We start from the raw sequence: 23,940 nt of genomic DNA, 5'->3' as shown, positions 1-23,940 counted from the left end.
GTTAGTGATTAATTTGATCTATATTTCTGCTTTTTGTGAATCCTCTCTTTGGCTGGAAAAATGGCTGTGTTATTCTGTGAATAGGCACTCACCTAACATAATCGTTTGGTTTGCTTTCGTCGTAACGCCTTCTTGAAATCGGGCACTGTTGCTGGATTTACCACAAGTGTGTCTTTAAAATGGTGTAAAATACATGTATGTTTGAGGAATTTTAATTATGGGATTTCTGTTGTTTTGAACTTGGCGCCCAGCAGTTTCACTGGCTGTTGAAGAGGTGGGACGCTACAGTCTCACGTACCCTAGAGAGGTTAATTGTGCATTTCAGGTAAAATAACATCCCAATGTTTATATCCCAAGACAAATTAGCTAGCAACAGCAAGCTAGCTAGATAAAAATGCCATACATGTTTAATGCTTTTCAATCTGTTAATGCTTTCCAACTCTGTTGGTTCAGAGTTAATTTTGATATTTTAACCTGCATGTCCTGATCACGTCTGGTGGGGGTGGACAAAATCAACATGCTCGGGATGACGTGTGAGTGGTCTGGTCAGCATGTAAGATGTGATACTGAAATCATCTAATGTTATTTTATAACTATAACATCTGATGTGTCCTTTCCCTCCTGAGCAACCAGTAAACATTTGCCCGCTTTGAGTTTCTTTTTCACGTCCTCTACATCCATTTTGCTGTTACTGTATTCGGAGTTTGGTTATAACCAATTTATTGATGTGATTATGATAGGCTATTGGTCACATGCATGCAATGCATACATATCACATGAAGAGAGCAAGGGTGGAGGGAATGGTTTTCCTAAACAAATGACGGATTTTGGTAATATAACCTTTCAGTCAGAAACAAGAAAGAAACTAAATGGCTGAAATGTTGAGCTTCAGCACAAACACTTGCTGTGGTGCTTTTTCAATGCAGTAGGGAGGAGAGCGAGACAACGTGCGCCAGCCACACAGGCACTTGCTGTAAAAAATTTGTGTAACAGTGTGACTATCGGGCTTGTTCTTGAGTCATTTGTGCATCTTAGTTATTTAATATATCAGTATGCTTAAAGCATCAGACAAGCTCAGTGCATACATATGTAGTTGATTTTATTCAAACACATTGGGTGTGTCTGTCGATATGGGAAAAATAAGGTTAAACATTTCTTTTGTCAGGGACAGCCCTACTGACGAGTGTCTCTCTCACACACTAACATTTTAGTTTTGTTTGTTTCCATTGTTGATTTCTTATGATCAAAATGGAAGCTTCCATTATGGAAAGTTTGCTCCCCAGGTCTGGAACATAGACTAAATTACACACACAGTGGAAGTTAATATTTACAGTGGTAGAGAATGGATGAAGCTGAATAAATACAGATTGAATGGATTGACCACTCTGACCAGTCTGGGAACAGTCACTCATTCATCCTGCTGTGTGTGTGTGTACACACGGTGGTGGGATATGATAATGTGCTTGGCAAACCACTGAGCTGCCAGTTACAGGACAGTGACGGTTCACAGGGTTCAAAGCCCTGAGGAATCAGTCTTCAACGTTCATCGGTTACCATGACAACATGATCTTTGAACCCATTCGTTTTCTTTTTTTCATTCGTGTCATCATCCTGCTATGGTCAGTGGATGACATGACTAGATTGGTAAAAGCTATGATCGTTTTCCCCCTTGCCTTGATCAAATAGTGTTAGGGATAGATCTACGCTAGACGACACCCGCAGAGTGGTTGTTTTGGCGGTGTCGGAACTGCGTTAGGGCTGTCATATCCACAAGTGGCTCCCGGTGTTATACCTAAAATGGACATTGCCATTGGCTGCACGGGGTTGCATTATTAAGAGAAATCCCATTTCCCCTCGTTTACGAGGTCCGAACACGGGAATGTGAGATGTAATCTACACCTCAATTAGGCTGATAGAAATCCTCATTATTTCGCTTAACGATTTTCCATTTTCGCATCATTATTTCTATAGGCCTACAGTGGTCACTTTCTCATTCTTAACTTCTGAGGCGAGTGGGACGGGTGTAGCTTCATGACAATCACAAGAGCAGCTGCTCATCAATTTGACAGCGCCGCCACAGTTAAACCACCAACACTGCCAAAACATCAGCTATGCTTGTGTTGGCTATCGCCGGTTAACGCTCGATCTGATTGAATCTAGGCCTTAGATCAGTGATTACTTCAAGGAAGGGAGGAAGGAAGAACGCATTGTGAAAGGATCTGAGTAGGTCTCAGTAGGGCTTAAGTTTATCCCAGCTCAGAGTGGTGTGTTGAAACCAGCAGTCACCTGATGAGCTACTAACCCTCCAGCACTAAGTCGCAATCAGGAGTTGTGTTGTTTTTGTTTTTAAATGAAAACAGTTTCTTCTGCTCAGTCATACACTCAGCTTGGGCCCAGTACCCCAAGGGCATCTTAAGTTGAAGTTAATCTTTAGAAGCATATGATTCTAACAATGAACTTGAGCCATAAGATGCTTTTGGTAGCTAGTTTTTCCTCAGTTGATTAAGAGGGCACATTTTGGATCCAATGCACATCCCAGAGTGTGTGTAAAATGTATGTCGTTGTCAATAGCTGATCCCTCACTAGCTTGTTACGCTGTCCATAAAATACCACTTCCAGATCATTCACATACCCACTAATTCAACTGGAGCCAGAAATAAACAAGAGCTCAGAAGTATGTGCTGAATTGTGATCTTGGCACAGCGCCAGACATGTCATGTCATTCTCTGACCCAAACGCACTTCCACACGCTGCGCTGTGCCCTGCTGTGTGTGTCTTGACTTGGCAGGCAACTTGAGTCAGGAGATACCACTGTGCCCCTAATCTTTGCTCGGCTGGCTCCATCTCTACTAGAGGTTGACCGATTAATCGGAATGGCCGATTAATTAGGGCCGATTTCAAGTTTGCATAACAATCGGAAATCTGTATTTTTGGGCGCCGATTTGCAGTTTAATTTTTATACCTTTATTTAACTAGGCAAGTCAATTAAGAACACATTCTTATTTTCAATAACGGCCTCGGAACGGCAGGTTAACTGCCTTGTTCAGGGGCAGAACGACAGATTTTCATCTTGTCAGCTCGGGGGATCCAATCTTGCAACCTTACAGTTAACTAGTCCAATGCAATAACGACCTGCCTCTCTCTCGTTGCACTCCACAAGGAGACTGCCTGTTACACGAATGCAGTAAGCCAAGGTAAGTTGCTAGCTACCATTAAACTTATCTTATAAAAAACAATCAATCATAATCAGGAGTTAACTACACATGGTTGATGATATTACTAGATATTATCTAGCGTGTCCTGCGTTGCATATAATCTGACTGAGCATACAAGCATCTAAGTATCTGACTGAGCCAGACCCCCCTCCATCATTGGGGAACATTCCACCAGCCAACAAAGCTAATTTCACACATTTTGGAATTTCTTGGGTGTGTTCATGTGACTCAAACATTACAACAGAAGCAATGGGCTAACAACCCTAGGTTAAAAACATTAGCTGACATGGGCTAATTGATCTGGACATTTATACAAGTTATAAATAGCTCTCTAAGGTCTGCAATGACTGACATGACAAGAGGAAAGCTGCTGATGCATTACCATTTCCCCCCCGCCTACCCCCACAGACCATTTTATTAGCATATGCTAATAATTTTAAAAAATTAGGAGCACAATGAAAAATATTTGAGGTAATAATTGGTCGCGCCTAAATGAAAATTCCAGGTCACACAGCAAAATATTTAGGCGCAACCAATTATTACCTCAAATATTTCTCATTGTGCTCCTAAATTTCTTTACGCGCGCCTACATTTTTCAACTTAAACGCACACGTGCGCCTTGTAGTAAAAAATGTTTCCTTTTTTTCCTCCCCCTTCTTTTTTTAAAGGTCAGGGTAGAACCCTGCTGGGGGGCCCGCCTCAGGTTGGGAACCACTGGTCTATAGAACAGGGTAGCATACTCACAGTGATGACAGCCTTGCTGAGACACAGGGACCCTCTGCAGCCGAACTCTCTCTCGTCCTGAGACTTGTAGTAGCTCAGAGTGTTGTTCTTCAGGACCACCCAGCGATCCTGCCAGCCGTGGATGTAGTTAGTCCACTGAAGGGAGAGAACGTACAATTTCAAAAAAAGTTACCTCACTATGAGGGAGGAATTTACAAAGTGATCATGTTATAATGAGGACGCGCACGATAGTCTGGGACACATTTGTTGGCTACAACAGAAACACTGACAATTCAAGCAATATGAGAACCCCCCCCCCACCCCCCATTAAATGAGACATTTGAAATGAATGAAAACAACCTTTTCAAATCACACAACAGGTAGTAGGTGAGGAAACACTAGGAAGGGAGAGTCGTGATTAGGATAGCCAGTGGAACACACAACCCATAAACTTACTGTGCTTTGAGCTCATTGGCTAAGTCTATAACATCCACATTCATATCTGATTCTTAACTAAATGTTTTGATGCAATCTTCTACTGTGGCAACAATCTGAGGTTACAATCTGTGGCAAGCACTCACACAACCTCTTTCTCTCTCACACACACACACACACACACAGCTGTATAAAAACAAGAGAATATAAGGAATTTAATGTTCATCCACCTAAAACTCATGTATCATGTGTAAGGGGCTCACTATGACCGGGCAAGTGAGTTTAGAATGACAACAACAATCTCCCAAGCCGTAAGAAATAGAATGGTTATCCCCATTCACCTCAATAATGGCATAATGGGAAGACTGACAGCCATTGTTATGTGCACCCATACTAGGCTCGGTCTAAAATATACTGGTTAAGACAAAGTAATAATTCCATTTTGCAGCGTTAGAAAATACACATTTATTGGACCTTTATTGATAACTACTAGCAACGCTGCTAACTAGCAACGCTGGTCCCAGTTTTGCAGAGTTATGGTATATTAGAATCCCATTGTCATCTTTCAACTAGCCCATAGGAGCAAAGCAGGAAGTAAAAGCAGAAAGTGCACCCATCAATCTGTGCTGTGATTTGTTGAAGCAACACAAATTACATAAAATGCACTATACAAACATATAAAAATACAACTTCAAAGATTTTACAGTTCATAAGGAAAAAAATAAATATACATATAAAAAATTAAATAAAAATCGGTCAATTGGATTTCAGACTGGGAATACAGATATGCATCTGTTGGTCATACATACACCTTAAAAAAAAGATGGTATCTAGTGACCACCGTTTGCCTCATGCTGTGGGACACATTGCCTTCGCATAGAGTTGATCAGACTGTTGATTGTGGCCTGCGGAATGTTGTCCCTCTCCTCTTCAATGGATACTGGAGGGAACTGGAACACGCTGTCGTACATGTCGATCCAGAGCATCCCAAACATGCTCCATGGGTGACATGTCTGGTGAGTATGCAGGCTATGGAAGAACCGTGGCGATTTTCAGCTTCCAGGAATTGTGTACAGATCCTTGCGACATGGGCCATTATCATGCTGAAACATGAGGTGATGGTAGCGGATTAATGGGCCTCAGGATCTCGTCACAGTATCTCTGTGCATTCAAATTGCCATCAATAAAATGCATTTGTTTTCATTGTGCGTAGCTTATGCCTGTCCATACCATAACCCCAGCATGGGGCACTCTGTTCACAATGTTGACATCAGAAAACCTCTCGTCTACACGACGCCATACACACTGTCTGCCATCTGCCTGGTACAGTTGAAACTGGGATTCATCAGTGAAGAGCACACTTCTCCAGCGGCCAACGAAGGTGAGCATTTACCCTCTAAAGTCAGTTACGACGCCGAACTGCAGTCAGGTCAAGACCCTGGTGAGGACGACGAGAACCAGATGAACTTCCCTGAGACTGTGTCTGACAGTTTGTGCATTAATTCTGTGTTTGTGCAAACCCACAGATATATTAGCTGTCTGGGTGGCTGGTCTCAGACGATCCCGCACCTGAAGCCGGATGTGGAGGTCTTGGGCTAGCTACGTTATACATGGTCTGTAGTTGTGAGGCCGTTTGGACGTACTGCCAAATTCTCTAAAACGACATTGGAGGCAGCTTATGGTTGAGAAATTAACATTCAATTCTCTGACAACAGATCTGGTGGACATTCCTGGAGTCAGCATACCAATTGTACACTCCCTGATAACATGAGACATCTTGTGGCATTGTGTTGTGACAAAACTGTACATTTTAGAGTGGCCTTTTATTGTCCCCCAGCACAAGGTGCACCTGTGTATTGATCATGACATTAAATCAGCTTATTGCCATACCACACATGTCAGGTGAATGGTTTATCTTGGCAAAGGAGAAACGAGAGAAAGAGAAAGCTCAGAGAAATAACCGTTTTGTGCTTATGGAACATTTCTGGGATCTTTTATTTCAACTCATGAAACATGGGACCAACACTTTACATGCTACGTTTATATTTTGGTTCAGTATACATTGCATGAGCCACATTAGTTAGCATAATTTGAATGAACATTCTACATTACCATGGAAATACCAGGCAGCCATTGCAAGTGTACCCATGAGTTTACCAGTCAAATTGTCAGGGTTAGAGATTCCAAACCCGTTGTATTAATTACATGTTTCTGCTCTCAACATGCTCGGGTTAGCAGGTCAGGCATACAATCTCTTTAGAATGACAACCCCACACAGTTTTCAATTAGATCAAATCAGGCAATAACTGATTCTATTAGGGTTAGTTAGCTGTTGAAAACATTACATGTGAGCCTTTCAGCGGTTACATTCGACCACAGTTGGCTCTATGCGAGCAGAGGGGGAAACCAACACTGCTTCGTGGAACTAGCCCACATCCGTACTGGCCCAGTACCCTCAAATCATCAACCTGTTTAATTTTTGTATCTTATGAAGAGGGGGAGTGAGCCTAAAACCAGCTTAGACGTTAAGTTACCTTGCTGATGATTCCACCGAGCTCGGCGACACCAACAACTGGCTGCCCGACTCCCGATTCCGACGTCTCCACGTCTTCATCGGAACCCGAAGAATTCCAGCTCTGGTTATCCGACATTGTTGTTTAACTAGCTATCTTGCTAACAAGCTAATGTTATCCAACAGCCAATGGAATAAATACAGATATTTAAAAAATAAATAAAAAGAAAGTCAAATAATGACAGCGCAATATCACCCGCGTGACACCTCGGTGTTAGGAAAGACACATATAGCTATAAAAATGCCCTAAATAATTATTTCATCGCTGGTGTTCGTCCAAATTGGCTCTTCACCTGGCAGGCTCAGTGACAGTATGTCTCACCAGACTGTAACGTCAGATTAGCTGAGGTGTTGCACAGGACTGGAGCCAGTAATGAATCGCACCCGCCCCTTTTATGTTGCTTCTTCTAGCGGCAAACGGACCCGTTTGAAATACTCAAAACACGAGTAGCTCGTTTAAATAAAGAATGTCGATCTTCGAACTGATTTGGTAATGAAATCCCTTCTTTACTGCGACAAAAAACGCTATATACCAGTAGATATGTATTTCTATTGCGGCTGACAGCTCTACCAAGCACCATGTACACGCCTGTAGAACCCGAGTGGAGAGCGTGTTAGGGCTTGGGTGGAAGGGGCGCTGGCTGCTGGGGTGACGTCACTTAAACTATTCCCGAAAAATAATGCAAGCCCCTCCTTCGTGTACTACATACAGTAATTATTATTATTATTATAATTTGTTTTATTTATTCACATTTACTTAACCAGGTAGGCCAGTTGAGAACAAGTTCTCATTTACAACTGCGACCTGGCCAAGATAAAGCAAAGCCGTGCGACAAAAAAACAACACAGAGTTACACATGGGAAAAACAAAGGTACAGTCAATAACACTATAGGAAAATCTACATATAGTGTGTGCAAATGGAGTAAGGAGGTAAGGCAATAAATAGGCCATAGTAGCGAAGTAATTACAATTTAGCTAATTAACACCGGAGTGATGATGTGCAAGTAGAAATACTGGTGTGCAAAAGAGCAACAAAGTAAATAAAAACAATATGGGGATGAGGTAGGTAGTTGGAAGGGCGATTTACAAATCAAATTTTATTTGTCACAGATGTTAATGCGAGATTCGCGAAATGCTTGTGCTTCTAGTTCTGACCATGCAGTAATATCTAACAAGTAATCTAACCTAACAATTTCACAACAACTACCTCATACACACAAGTGTAAAGGAATGAATAAGAATATGTACATAAAAATATATGAATGAGTGATGGCCGAACGGCATAGGCAAGATGCAGTAGATGGTATAGAGTACAGTATTTACATATGAGATGAGTAATGTAGGGTATGTAAACATTATATAGTGGCATTGTTTAAAGTGGCTAGTGAAACATTTATTACATCAATTTTTCCATTATTAAAGTGGCTAGAGTTGAGTCAGTATGTTGGCAGCAGCCACTCATTGGGCTATGTACAGCTGCAGATATCAATAGATATGGCCAAAATAGCATGGCATATCATGTCAATGACTACATATGCATTATTTCTCATTCACATGCCATGTTCCTTTGATCTTTATGTGTCTATTATAGGGCAGACAAACAAACATTTCTGCCAAGAGGTCTGGATTTTCATGGCACAGGTGGGAGTGACTATCCCAGAGGGTCACCTGGTCAAGGGCCAAGCTCTAGTTAGCTATTTACTACAATCTCAATGAACAAACAGGTTTTGTAAATGAAAATGTCACTTAAGATCAGTATGACCCAGTATGAAGGGAACAGTACACCACTATTTGTTGATGACAGTAGATTAGTGTGTATGTGTTTCAGTAACAACCCATTAGAACAGACGCACTGAGGAAACCTTCACCTACCTGTATAATACCTGTGTTGTCATATAAGTGGGAAAGTAGTGATTTATAAAACTAAAACCCCAAACAGCAAGCAATGCAGATGTAGAAGCACACCCACACACACAAATAGCCTACCCAATGACAACATCCCTTGCTCAATTCTTAAAGCCCTCCCTCTAACCGTCAATGACATCCCCAAAGCCCCAACTTCATTCATCTTCTTGTCGCACCCCCTCCCTCTCTGTCCCTCCCTCACTCAACCAGTCATATTGGTAAGAACACATGAGCTGACTCAAAGGAGAGTTTTAATTATAAGTCACAGTCCATGCTCGCTCGGGCTGGGCTGCTCTCCCTGTCACACACACATAGTGATATACTTCTCTCCTCCAGTCTGAGATGAGATGGCCTATGTTATGCTATGATTTCCAGAATGGCTCAGCTAGATGGGTCCCTCTGATTCTATTCTACATAGACCCATATGTATATCACAGTGGTATAGCACAGTGGTATGCAGCCAAGTGTGTGTATGTGTTTGTGTTTCAATTACCCATAAACACTGATCTAGGGTCAGTTTTGTGGACTTCAAACGGGCATCATTTAGAGAGGGTGAACTGATCCAAGGTCTGAGCCTGAGGGCATTCTCCTCTACTAACAGGTCACCATGTAACTGTGTCATGGGTTCCATGGCTCTGACTTGGAGCTCAGTGCGATCATGAGACCCGTGAGAGGAAACCACAAGACCTCCATTAGCTGAACACACACACACACACACACACACACACACACACACACACACACACACACACACACACACACACACACACACACACACACACACACACACACACACACACACACACACACACACACACACACACACACACACACACACACACACACACACCTCTGTTAGCCAAACAACAATACCATCCCTCTTCACAGAAAGCAGCAGATTACCTCCAGCTCTGTGGATTCCAGGCAAAACTCAGCATAAATTAGCAACGTTAGTGTTATTATGCTTTTGTGTATAACTCACGTCAGAGAGTTTGGTAAAATGCAAGCATAATCCCAGTGGTAGTAAAAGTACCCAATTGTCATACTTGAGTAAAAGTAAATATATGTTACAGTTTTTTAAATTGCTAAGATGCATTGGTCAAAACTGAAGTCACAATGTCAAAACTCTTTACACAGTCAGTGAAACAGAAGTGTATGTGGACCAAACTCTGAATAATTTTTCATTGCTTTCACACAAAATGCATCCAATGACCACATTCTCCAAAATCCATGAACTCTTTTCTCATTCATACTTCACCACCTGCAAAACTATATACAGTATGTATTTGCAGAACATGTTTTCAAATGCTAACACACTTTGTAAGTCGCATTCTGATAAGAGCGTTTCTGCAGTAAATGACTTAAAAAATGTAAATGTAAACACACTGTTTCCAAAACTGTTAAAAACACATTCAAAACAGAATGATGGGAAATGTCGTGCATTTCTGCAGTAACCAGATTGAAAAATATAGAAAATCTCAGCAGAATATTGAATCATTCCGAACACAGCTGATTTCAGCTGAAAGCCGACCCACGTGTCCTGTTTTTAGTCTCGTTACCAAACAGACAAAAGAGGACGGCTTCGGAATGATTTAGCTTGGAAACATGGATCAAGGAAGACACGTTGGTGGGGAAAGAAGAGTGGTAGGTAGAGGGAGACAGGTTGGTGGGGAGAGAAGAGTGGTAGGGAGAGGGAGACAGGTTGGTGGGGAAAGAAGAGTGGCAGGGAGAGGGAGACAGATTGGTGGGGGAAGAAGAGTGGCAGGGAGAGGGAGACAGATTGGTGGGGAGAGAAGAGTGACAGGGAGAGGGAGACAGGTTGGTGGGGAGAGAAGAGTGGCAGGGAGAGGGAGACAGGTTGGTGGTGAGAGAAGAGTGGTAGGTAGAGGGAGACAGGTTGGTGGGGAGAGAAGAGTGGTAGGGAGAGGGAGACAGGTTGGTGGGGAAAGAAGAGTGGCAGGGAGAGGGAGACAGGTTGGTGGGGGAAGAAGAGTGGCAGGGAGAGGGAGACAGGTTGGTGGGGGAAGAAGAGTGGCAGGGAGAGGGAGACAGGTTGGTGGGGGAAGAAGAGTGGCAGGGAGAGGGAGACAGGTTGGTGGGGAGAGAAGAGTGGCAGGGAGAGGGAGACAGGTTGGTGGGGAAAGAAGAGTGGCAGGGAGAGGGAGACAGGTTGGTGGGGACAGAAGAGTGGCAGGGAGAGGGAGACAGGTTGGTGGGGAGAGAAGAGTGGTAGGGAGAGGGAGACAGGTTGGTGGGGAAAGAAGAGTGGCAGGGAGAGGGAGACAGGTTGGTGGGGGAAGAAGAGTGGCAGGGAGAGGGAGACAGGTTGGTGGGGAGAGGGAGACCGATTGGTGGGGAGAGAAGAGTGACAGGGAGAGGGAGACAGATTGGTGGGGAGAGAAGAGTGACAGGGAGAGGGAGACAGCGTGGAGGACAAAGGAGAGGAAGACCAAGAGCGTTGGTCACTGATGAGATAAGGGCCACAATTATTGACCATGTTGTAAACCATGGTCTCTCTTTGAGAGAGAGAGGCCGGTTTAAGGGTGCAACCAAATCTGCAGCGCTCAACAGTTGCATCAATAGTACAAATTTTCTGGCAAAACAACAGGTGAGATGTGCATCCTTCAATGATAATTGAACTACACATTACAGTACAATACAGTATGTTCACATTTTTACATGTACTCACATTTTGAAACATATTGATTGTTCTGTGTTTTTCAGTAGGATCCAAAGGTTATCTCCCACAGGAGGGAGAGGCAGAATATTCTCAGATGTGCAGGATATTGCCATTGTTGACATGGTAAATGGCAACAATAAAATAAAACTGTGGGAAATTCAGGACAGAGTGCAGGCAGACAATATCACTGTTGGGAATGTGAATATGGTCAGCGCAACGACAATTTCCAGAGTCCTAGAGAAACATAAAATAAGGAGGAAGCAGTTGTACACTGCACCCTTTCAGAGAAACGGTGAACGTGTGAAAGAACTCCGGTATCAATATGTCCAGGTAAGATGTCTGTTCAATAACCAATCAGGGCACATACCCAGCTATGCATAATGTAAAGTCCTGTAAATCTGTGTATTTACTGTATTTTAGAGAGTAATGGAGATGACATATGTGCAGTTTGCCTGGCTTTCATCTTTGTGGATGAAGCTGGATTCAACCTGGCAAAAACACGCCGCAGGGTAAGAAATGTGATTGGACAGAGAGCAACTGTGGATGTCCCCAGGCCAGAGAGGCGCTAACATCATTCCCAAAGATTGGGAAGCAGCTGCGGTCATCCCCCTCTTCAAAGGGGGGGACACTCGACCCAAACTGCTACAGACCTATATCTATCCTACCCTGCCTTTCTAAGGTCTTCGAAAGCCAAGTCAACAAACAGATTACCGACCATTTCGAATCTCACCATACCTTCTCTGCTATGCAATCTGGTTTCAGAGCTGGTCATGGGTGCACCTCAGCCACGTTCAAAGTCCTAAACGATATCTTAACCGCCATTGATAAGAAACATTACTGTGCAGCTCTATTCATCGACCTGGCCAAGGCTTTTGACTCTGTCAATCACCACATCCTCATCGGCAGACTCGACAGCCTTGGTTTCTCAAATGATTGCCTCGCCTGGTTCACCAACTACTTCTCTGATAGAGTTCAGTGTGTCAAATCGGAGGGTCTTCTGTCCGGACCTCTGGCAGTCTCTATGGGGGTGCCACAGGGTTCAATTCTTGGACTGACTCTCTTCTCTGTATACAGTGCCTTGCGAAAGTATTCGGCCCCCTTGAACTTTGCGACCTTTTGCCACATTTCAGGCTTCAAACATAAAGATATAAAACTGTATTTTTTTGTGAAGAATCAACATCAAGTGGGACACAATCATGAAGTGGAACGACATTTATTGGATATTTCAAACTTTTTTAACAAATCAAAAACTGAAAAATTGGGCGTGCAAAATTATTCAGCCCCTTTACTTTCAGTGCAGCAAACTCTCTCCAGAAGTTCAGTGAGGATCTCTGAATGATCCAATGTTGACCTAAATGACTAATGATGATAAATACAATCCACCTGTGTGTAATCAAGTCTCCTTATAAATGCACCTGCACTGTGATAGTCTCAGAGGTCCGTTAAAAGCGCAGAGAGCATCATGAAGAACAAGGAACACACCAGGCAGGTCCGAGATACTGTTGTGAAGAAGTTTAAAGCCGGATTTGGATACAAAAACATTTCCCAAGCTTTAAACATCCCAAGGAGCACTGTGCAAGCGATAATATTGATATGGAAGGAGTATCAGACCACTGCAAATCTACCAAGACCTGGCCGTCCCTCTAAACTTTCAGCTCATACAAGGAGAAGACTGATCAGAGATGCAGCCAAGAGGCCCATGATCACTCTGGATGAACTGCAGAGATCTACAGCTGAGGTGGGAGACTCTGTCCATAGGACAACAATCAGTCGTATATTGCACAAATCTGGCCTTTATGGAAGAGTGGCAAGAAGAAAGCCCTTTCTTAAAGATATCCATAAAAAGTGTTGTTTAAAGTTTGCCACAAGCCACCTGGGAGACACACCAAACATGTGGAAGAAGGTGCTCTGTTCAGATGAAACCAAAATTGAACATTTTGGCAACAATGCAAAACGTTATGTTTGGCGTAAAAGCAACACAGCTCATCACCCTGAACACACCATCCCCACTGTCAAACATGGTGGTGGCAGCATCATGGTTTGGGCCTGCTTTTCTTCAGCAGGGACAGGGAAGATGGTTAAAATTGATGGGAAGATGGATGGAGCCAAATACAGGACCATTCTGGAAGAAAACCTGATGGAGTCTGCAAAAGACCTGAGACTGGGACGGAGATTTGTCTTCCAACAAGACAATGATCCAAAACATAAAGCAAAATCTACAATGAAATGGTTCAAAAATAAACATATCCAGGTGTTAGAATGGCCAAGTCAAAGCCCAGACCTGAATCCAATCGAGAATCTGTGGAAAGAACTGAAAACTGCTGTTCACAAATGCTCTCCATCCAACCTCACTGAGCTCGAGCTGTTTCGCAAGGAGGAATGGGAAAAAATTTCAGTCTCTCGATGTGTAAAACTGATAGAGACATACCCCAAGCGACTTACAGCTGTAATCGCAGCAAAAGGTGGCGCTACAAAGTATTAACTTAAGGGGGTTGAATAATTTTGCACGCCCAATTTTTCAGTTTTTGATTTGTTAAAAAAGTTTGAAATATCCAATAAATGTCGTTCCACTTCATGATTGTGTCCCACTTGTTGTTGATTCTTCACAAAAAAATACAGTTTTATATCTTTATGTTTGAAGCCTGAAATGTGGCAAAAGGTCGCAAAGTTCAAGGGGGCCGAATACTTTCGCAAGGCACTGTATATCTCTCTGGTCACCCACAAAACCAATTCTTTCTTTGGCCGCCTCTCCTTCCAGTTCTCTGATGCCAATGACTGGAACGAACTACAAAAATCTCTGAAACTGGAAACACTTATCTCCCTCACTAGCTTTAAGCACCAACTGTCAGAGCAGCTCACAGATTACTGCACCTGTACATAGCCCACATATATTTTAGCCCAAACAACTACCTCTTTCCCTACTGTATTTAATTAATTTATTTATTTTGCTCCTTTGCACCCCATTATTTTTATTTCTACTTTGCACATTCTTCCGCTGCAAATCTACCATTCCAGTGTTTTACTTGCTATATTGTATTTACTTTGCCACCATGGCCTTTTTTTGTTGCCTTTCCCTCCCTAATCTCACCTCAGTTGCTCACATCGTATATAGACTTGTTTATACTGTATTATTGACTGTATGTTTGTTTTACTCCATGTGTAACTCTGTGTCGTTGTATGTGTCGAACTGCTTTGCTTTATCTTGGCCAGGTCGCAATTGTAAATGAGAACTTGTTCTCAACTTGCCTACCTGGTTAAATAAAGGTGAAATAAATAAATAAAATCAACTGTTCAATGATTGTTTGCTGTTACAGAAACCACTCATTGGTCCCTACAATACAGAGAGGCTCATTTCTTGTCTGGATGACCTGCATAATCAAATCAAATGTATTGATTTATAAAGCCCTTCTTACATCAGCTGATATCTGAAAGTGCTGTACAGAAACCCAGCCTAAAACCCCAAACAGCAAGCAATGCAGGTGTAGAAGCACCTCATCGACTTGTGCCAGCTGAAGAGAGGGGAAAAGAATCTCCCCTGCCTTCATTGTTGTGTGGATAATGTGGCATTCCACCACTCTGATGCAGTCACACTGGCTTGCTGCACATCCCAGGTTGTCAGTACTATTCCTGCCTCCACACTCCCCCTTCCTAAACCCCATAGAGGAGTGTTTCTCTGCGTGGAGGTGGAAGGTTTATGACCAACATCCACATGACCACATGTCCAGATGTCCTCACTGGACATGAATGTGGGGTGTGGAGACATTCCAGAAGATACGTTCCAAGATGCATCGCCAGAGACGACAAAAGATGTGATGTTGATGAGAACTTGTGGCCAAATGAAGGAGAGGGAGAACTAGAACCCTCACAGTACTCAGTACAGTGTTGATGAACTAGTGAGATGAGAACTAGAACCTGTACTCACAGTACTCTACAGTACTCTACAGTACGTATGAGTGATTATACAGTATGAGTGATTATACTATACATGTTGATGAGAACTAGAACCCTCACAGTACTGTACAGTATGAGTGATTATACTAGACATGTTGATTAGAACTAGAACCCTCACAGTACTGTACAGTATGAGTGATTATACTATACATGTTGATGAGAACTAGAACCCTCACAGTACTCTACAGTATGAGTGATTATACTAGACATGTTGATGAGAACTAGAACCCTCATACTCTACAGTATGAGATTATACATGTTGATGAGAACTAGAACCCTCACAGTACTGTACAGTATGAGTGATTATACATGTTGATGAGAAGAACCCTCAGAACATGTTGATGGGAACTAGAACCCTCACAGTACTGTACAGTATGAGTGATTATACATGTTGATGAGAACTAGAACCCTCACAGTACTCTACAGTACAGTACTGTATGAGAACTAGAACCCTCACAGTATGAGTGATTATACATGTTGATGAGAACTAGAACCCTCACAGTACTCTACAGTATGAGTGATTATACATGTTGATGAGAACTAGAACCCTCACAGTACTCTACAGTACATGTTGATGAGAACTAGAACCCTCACAGTACTCTACAGTATGAGTGATTATATTATACATGTTGATGGGAACTAGAACCCTCACAGTACTGTACAGTATGAGTGATTATATTATACATGTTGATGGGAACTAGAACCCTCACAGTATTGTACAGTATGAGTGATTATACATGTTGATGAGAACTAGAACCCTCACAGTACTCTACAGTATGAGTGATTATACATGTTGATGAGAACTAGAACCCTCACAGTACTCTACAGTATGAGTGATTATATTATACATGTTGATGAGAACTAGAACCCTCACAGTACTGTACAGTATGAGTGATTATACTATACATGTTGATGAGAACTAGAACCCTCACAGTACTGTACAGTATGAGTGATTATATTATACAAGTTGATGTTTTTTTTGTTTATTATTATTGCAGCCCTGTAATTTCAGGATTTTTAATTTTTCACAAGTAAATTACTATTTGCAAAGATATAGAACAAATAAAGGCTATTGAAGCAAATTGCTGCATTCCTGATTGTCACGAATACCACCGAAGGTGGCTCCCCTTCCTGTTCGGGTGGCGCTCGGCGGTCGTCGTCGCCGGTCTACTAGCTGCCACCGATCCCTTTTTCCTTTTCGTTTGTTTTTGTCTGATTGTTTTCACCTGTTCCTTGTTGGGGTTTTGGGATGGGTGTTATTTAAGTTCGTTTTGCCCGCTGGTGTTTGTGCTTGTTGTTACGTTTGTGGTTGTCGTTTCTGTTTTCGCTGTCCGGGTTTTGTAACTAAGGTTATGGGTTTGTTTGCACCTGTGTTTAGGGCTTCACCCATGTTTGGACCTGTTACTTTGTAGAGGACATGAACGCGTTTTTCCCCCGTTTACTTTTGCTCTCTGCGTCTGACTCCACACCCATCATTCACCCACCGTTACACTGATTCATTCTTGTTACATATACTTTAGTACAGTCAAAAAAGTGAAATACTGATTTATGTGAAAAATCATTCAAACTTCAAAGAGAAGTTAGTGTTTTTTTTAGGTTAGTGTGTTATGAGTGTTGCATGCTTTCTGAGTGAGAATTGTTGTCAGTGTTATGGTTGAACAAGTTTATTTTGAAACTTATATTAAGAGTTTTGGTGGTTTGAGGGAGTTTTGGATGTGAGATTAATTGTTTTGCCAATATGCATGCTGGTAATGCAGACTGGGACGAGTTTTGAAAAGTGGATTCAGTATTGACAGATGCTTGTTAGCAATTGAACAAAAACTAATAGAAAATGACTCAAGTGACAGTCACCCAGTAAAATACAACTTGAGTAAACGTCTAAAAGTATTTTGTTTTAAATATACTTAATTATCAAAAGTAAATGTATAATCATTTCAAATTCCTTATATTAAGCAAACCAGACGGCACCATTTTCTTGTTTATTAAATTATGGATTGCCAGGGGCACACCAACACTCAGACATAATTAACAAACAAAGCATTTGTGTAGTAAGTACACCAGATCAGAGGCAGAGGGATGACCAGGGATCTTCTCTTAATAAGTGCTTGAATTGGACCATTTTCCTGTCCTGCTAACCAATCAATATGCAACGAGTACTTTTAGGGGTCAGGGAAAATGTATGGAGTAAGGAGGTACATTATTTTAGTTAGGAATGTAGTAAAGTCAAAGTAGTAAAGTACAGCTACCAAACAAAATGACTTAAGTAGTACTTGAAATATGTTTACTTAAGTACTTTACACAACTGCCTAATCCTTTACTCAGGTATTACATGTTACAGGTCACGACATCCTAATCAGACGCTCAAAATGCACCTGTTTATATATTTTAGATAGGTGCCCCACTAGCGCCATCTGGGGGTTGGCATTATGCCTATTTATCTTAACATTTTCCTTTTCATAATTAGCTCGAGCACTTCATACCATTTTAATGCCACAGTGAAAATACCTATTTACATTATCAACACTTAATTAAAACCAAAACATAAGAAGTTTTTTTAATTGTTCATCTCTTAAGGGACATAGTCCCCGTACCGCAGGGGCGGTTTTATGTTAGCCCTTGTCCTAGTGTGTTGCACTGTCCTAGTGTTGGGAACCTTGCACTATGTAGCATGTTGGGCATTGGGATGTTGGGACCTCTGGGATGTTGGGAACCTCTGGGATGTTGGGAACCTCTGGGATGTTGGTTGGGCACCTCTGGGATGTTGGGAACCTCTGGGATGTTGGGAACCTCTGGGATGTTGGAAGCCTCTGGGATGTTGGGCACCTCTGGGATGTTGGGAACCTCTGGGATGTTGGGAACCTCTGGGATGTTGGAAGCCTCTGGGATGTTGGGCACCTCTGGGATGTTGGGAACCTCTGGGATGTTGGGAACCTCTGGGATGTTGGGAACCTCTGGGATGTTGGGAACCTCTGGGATGTTGGGAACCTCTGGGATGTTGGGCACCTCTGGGATGTTGGGAACCTCTGGGATGTTGGGCACCTCTGGGATGTTGGGAACCTCTGGGATGTTGGGAACCTCTGGGATGTTGGGGCAATGTTGGGCCCTCTGGGATGTTGGGCACCTCTGGGATGTTGGGCACCTCTGGGATGTTGGGCACCTCTGGGATGTTGGGAACCTCTGGGATGTTGGGAACCTCTGGGATGTTGGGAACCTCTGGGATGTTGGGAACCTCTGGGATGTTGGGCACCTCTGGGATGTTGGGCACCTCTGGGATGTTGGGAACCTCTGGGATGTTGGGAACCTCTGGGATGTTGGGCACCTCTGGGATGTTGGAAACCTCTGCCTCTGGGATGTTGGGCACCTCTGGGATGTTGGGCACCTCTGGGATGTTGGGCACCTCTGGGATGTTGGGAACCTCTGGGATGTTGGGCACCTCTGGGATGTTGGGCACCTCTGGGATGTTGGGCACCTCTGGGATGTTGGGAACCTGGGATGTTGGGAACTGGGATGTTGGGAACCTCTGGGATGTTGGGAACTCTGGGATGTTGGGCACCTCTGGGATGTTGGGCACCTCTGGGATGTTGGGCACCTCTGGGATGTTGGGAACCTCTGGGATGTTGGGAACCTCTGGGATGTTGGGACCTCTGGGATGTTGGGCACCTCTGGGATGTTGGGCACCTCTGGGATGTTGGGCACTTCTGGGATGTTGGGCACCTCTGGGATGTTGGGAACCTCTGGGATGTTGGGTTGGGCCTCTGGGATGTTGGGAACCTCTGGGATGTTGGGAACCTCTGGGATGTTGGGAACCTCTGGGATGTTGGGCACTTCTGGGATGTTGGGAACCTCTGGGATGTTGGGCACCTCTGGGATGTTGGGCACCTCTGGGATGTTGGGAACCTCTGGGATGTTGTGCACCTCTGGGATGTTGTGCACCTCTGGGATGTTGGGCACTTCTGGGATGTTGGGCACCTCTGGGATGTTGGGCACCTCTGGGATGTTGGGAACCTCTGGGATGTTGGGAACCTCTGGGATGTTGGGCACCTCTGGGATGTTGGGAACCTCTGGGATGTTGGGCACCTCTGGGATGTTGGAAGCCTCTGGGATGTTGGGCACCTCTGGGAGCCTGAGGGCCTCTCCTTCCTCTTCCACAGCCTCTTGAAATTGTGGAGGCACGGTCGGCAGAGAACTGCCCTGGTGGGGTCTTCCATGTCTCCTCATTATGTGTCCTGCCCACACCGGAGAACTCTGAAAACTTGGCCTTGTTTTATTACAGGCAGATGTTTTGCATGCTGGCCATAAAAATGTTTTGACTTGGCCTGACGTGCACGTTTGTGGGCCTGAACATCCCTAATGACCTTTGGTGCGAGGAGCGTGGGAGTTGTTGGCGACAGAGAGCGAGTGCATCTAGACATTAAGCGCTGTACTGGACTGCTGCTGAAGCTCTCTGTGGGAGTATTTCTCCATGCCTAAATGGCTTACCACACATCTGTGCCTTCCTGCATAGCCTTTGTGATGAGAGTCTTTGCTATTTTCACTGCTGACCTCCGCCTCACCATTACTACGACTGTGGTGTGGTGAAGAGGGCACATCATGGAACTCCCAGGCTTTTGCAAACAAAGCAAAGTCTTGACTCGTGAACTGGGGCCCATTATCCGTCACCATTCCACTGTCAGGTATGCCATATCTGCTGCTAAACTGCTGCTTGTAACAGTCGATGATGCAAGCGGCTGTTGTGTCAATCACTTTCTCCACCTCCCAAAAATCTGAATAGTGGTGATACAGCCCGACAGGATGCTCTCGATTGGGCACCTGTAAAAGTTATTTTTTAAGCCCCACTGTTTGTGTGCGTGGACCATTTCAGTCTGTCGGTGATATGTATACAGAGGAACTTAAAACTTTCCACCTTTTCCACTGCTGTCCCGTCAATGTGGATAGAGGTGGGCTCCTTTTGGTGTTTCCTGATCATCCACGATCATCTCTTTTGTTTTGCTGACATTGAGTGAGAGGTTGTTTTCCTGACACCACACTCCGAGGGCCCTCACCTCCTCCCTGTAGCACCACAGCCATATACCAGGATGTCATCAGCTATGACGCTTATTCCTGGCAGTCCCTGAAGTGCATCATGTTGCCTTCGCTGATTTTCCTCTGCAGCTGGTTTCACTCCAAAAGGTAACCTCTTCTACTGGTATCTACCATTGGGGATACAAAATGTGGTGAGATAACTACTCTCTTCATCCTAACTATTTTTGCGTTTGCCGTGCTTGGTAGGCATTTGGTAATGTGCCCTACATAAGGCTTTTTTCAGGGCACTTGGATCAAGGCAGACTCTTATTTTGCCAGGCTTTTCCACCACAACCATGCTGCATGTTCATGGCTCTAGGCACCGGAATTTGACTGAGACATTGCAGGCTCTTCGTCCTCGCTGATTTGTTCCACTTGTTTGCGTTTGCAACTACATTATCCACATCAATCAATCAAATTTATTTATAAAGCCCTTCTTACATCAGCTGACGTCACAAAGTGCTGTACAGAAACCCAGCCAAAAAACCCAAACAGCAAGCAATGCAGGTGTAGAAGCACGGTGGCTAGGAAAAACTCCCTAGAAAGGCCAGAACCTAGGAAGAAACCTAGAGAGGAACCAGGCTATGAGGAGTGGCCAGTCCTCTTCTGGCTGTGCCGGGTGGAGATTATAACAGAACATGGCCAAGATGTTCAAATGTTCCAAGATGACTAGCAGGGTCAAATAATAATAATCACAGTGGTTGTCGAGGGTGCAGCAAGTCAGCACCTCAGGAGTAAATGTCAGTTGGCTTTTCATAGCCGATCATTCAGAGTATCTCTACCGCTGCTGCTGTCTAGAGTGAGTTGAAAACAGCAGGTCTGGGACAGGTAGCACGTCCAGTGAACAGGTCAGGGTTCCATAGCCATAGGCAGAACAAGATCGAATCGTACTACACCGGCTCTGACTCTCGTCGGATGTGACAGGGCTTGCAAACCATTACAGACTACAAAGGGAAGCCCAGCCCAGTGACACGAGCCTACCAGACGAGATACTTCTACTTCTATGCCTGCTTCGAGGCAAATAACACTGGAACATGCATGAGAGCATCAGCTGTTCCAGAAGACTGTGTGATCACGCTCTCCGCAACCGATGTGAGTAAGACCTTTAAACAGGTCAACATCCAAAAGGCTGCAGGGCCAGACGGATTACCAGGATGTGTACTCTGAGCATGCGCTGACCAGCTGCCAAGTGTCTTCACTGACATTTTCAACCTCTTCCTGTCTGAGTCTGTAATACCAACATCTTTCAAGCAGACCACCATAGTCCCTGTGCCCAAAAACACTAAGGTAACCTGCCTAAATGACTACCGACCCGTAGCACTCACGTCTGTAGCCATGAAGAGCTTTGAAAGGCTGGTCGTGGCTCACATCAACACCATTATCCCAGAAACCCTAGACCCACTCCAATTTGAATACCGCCCCAACAGATCCACAGATGACGCAATCTCTAATGAACTCCACACTGCCCTTTCCCACCTGGACAAAAGGAACACCTATGTGAGAATGCTATTCATTGACTACAGCTCAGCGTTCAACACCGTAGTGCCCACGAAGCTCATCAATAAGCTAAGGACCCTGGGACTAAACACCTCCCTCTGCAACTGGATCCTGGACTTCCCGACGGGCCGCCCCCAGGTGGTGAGGGTAGGTAACAACACATCCGCCACGCTGATCCTCAACACAGGGGCTCAGTCCCCTCCTGTACTCCCTGTTCACTCATGACTGCATGGCTAGGCATAACTCCAACACCATCATTAAGTTTGCCGATGACACAGCAGTGGTAGGCCTGATCAGCGACAATGAGGAGACAGCCTATAGGGAGGAGGTCAGAGACCTGGCCATGTGGTGCCAGGACATCATCCTCTCCCTCAACGTGATCAAGACAAAGGAGATGATTGTGGACTACAGGAAAAAGAGGACAGAGCACTCCACCATTCTCATCGACGGGGCTGTAGTGGAGCAGGTTGAGAGCTTCAAGTTCCTTGGTGTCCACATCACCAATAAACTAACATGGTCCAAGCACACCAAGACAGCCATGAAGAGGGCACAACAAAACGTATTCCCCCTCAGGATATTTGGCATGGGTTTTCAGATACTCAAAAGGTTCTACAGCTGCACCAGCGAGAGCATCCTGACTGGTTGCATCACTGTCTGGTTTGGCAACTGCTCGGCCTCTGACCGCAAGGTACTACAGAGGGTAGTGCGTATGGCCCAGTACATCACTGGGGCAAAGCTTCCTGCCATCCAGGACCTCTATACCAGGCGGTGTCAGAGGAAGGCCCTAAAAATGGTCAAAGACTCCAGTCACCCTAGTCATAGACCGTTCTCTCTGCTACCGCACGGCAAGCGGTACCGGAGCACCAAGAGGCTTCTAGGTCCAAGAGGCTTCTAAACAGCTTCTACCCCCGAGTCGTAAGACTCCTGAACATCTAATCAAATGGCTACCCAGACTATTTGCAGTGCCTCCCCCCCTTTTACACCACTGCTAAGGAGGGCCTACAGCAGCACCGAGATCTTCTGCACAGATTCTGTCAGACCTGGGCCCTGACAGTAAGTCTCAGTAAGACAAAGCTAATGCTGTTCCAAAAAAGCTCAGGTTGCCAGGACAACAAATACAAATTCCATCTAGACACTGTTGCCCTAGAGCATACATACTGTATCTCGGCCTAAACATCAGCGCCACAGGTAACTTCCACAAAGCTGTGAATGATCTGAGAGACAAGGTAAGAAGGTCCTTCTACGCCATCAAAAGGAACATAAAATTCCTCCTGCCAATTAGGATCTGGCTAAAAATGATTGAATCAGTTATAGAACCTATTGCCCTTCATGGTTGTGAGGTCTGGGATCCAAATTGAGACTCTGCATGCAGAATTTTGCAAAAATATAATCTGTGTACAACGTAAAAGACCAATTAATGCATGCAGAGCAGAATTAGGACGATACCTGCTAATTATCCAAATCCAGAAAAGAGCCGTTAAATTCTACAACCACCTAAAAGGAAGTGATCCCCAAACCTTCCATAACAAACATAACCTTTCACCCCAAAACAAGATGGTGCTGGGGCTCTATTCACAAACACAAAATGATCCAACAAAGCCCCAGGACAGCAACACAATTAGACCCAACCAAATAATGAGAAAACTACAATATAATTATTTGACACATGGGATAGAATTATCAAAAACTAAAATGCTATTTGGCCTAAACAGAGAGTATACCGTGGCAGAATACCTGACCACTGTGTCTGACCCAAACTTAAGGAAAGCTTTGACTATGTACAGACTCAGTGAGCATAGCCTTGCTATTGAGAAAGGCCGCCGTAGGCAGACTTAGCTCTCAAGAGAAGACAGGCTATGTGTACACTGCCTACAGAATGAGGTAGAAACTGAGCTGCACT

General features: G+C 44.1%; 1 protein-coding gene across 2 annotated transcripts in view; it reads right to left on the bottom strand.

Annotated features, from left to right (window-relative positions):
- Nucleotides 1–7,565, bottom strand: part of LOC135544643 (ceramide transfer protein-like) — a 36,712-nt gene extending 29,147 nt beyond the window's left edge. For both annotated transcript variants that reach the window (XM_064972403.1, XM_064972404.1), the window contains exons 1-2: nt 6,908–7,565; nt 3,960–4,094 (exon numbers count right to left, since the gene is read on the bottom strand). In XM_064972403.1, the coding sequence (XP_064828475.1) occupies nt 3,960–4,094; nt 6,908–7,024 (252 nt within the window). In that variant the 5' untranslated portion in view covers nt 7,025–7,565. The remainder of the gene's footprint in view (nt 1–3,959; nt 4,095–6,907) is intronic.
- Between the last annotated feature and the right edge of the window lie 16,375 nt (nt 7,566–23,940).

This window comes from Oncorhynchus masou, chromosome 8, assembly GCF_036934945.1.
Source record: "Oncorhynchus masou masou isolate Uvic2021 chromosome 8, UVic_Omas_1.1, whole genome shotgun sequence".
Classification (NCBI taxonomy): Eukaryota; Metazoa; Chordata; class Actinopteri; order Salmoniformes; family Salmonidae; genus Oncorhynchus; species Oncorhynchus masou.
The sequence above is the reverse complement of the archived record's forward strand: the minus strand, read 5'-3'. Positions and strand labels throughout refer to the sequence as shown.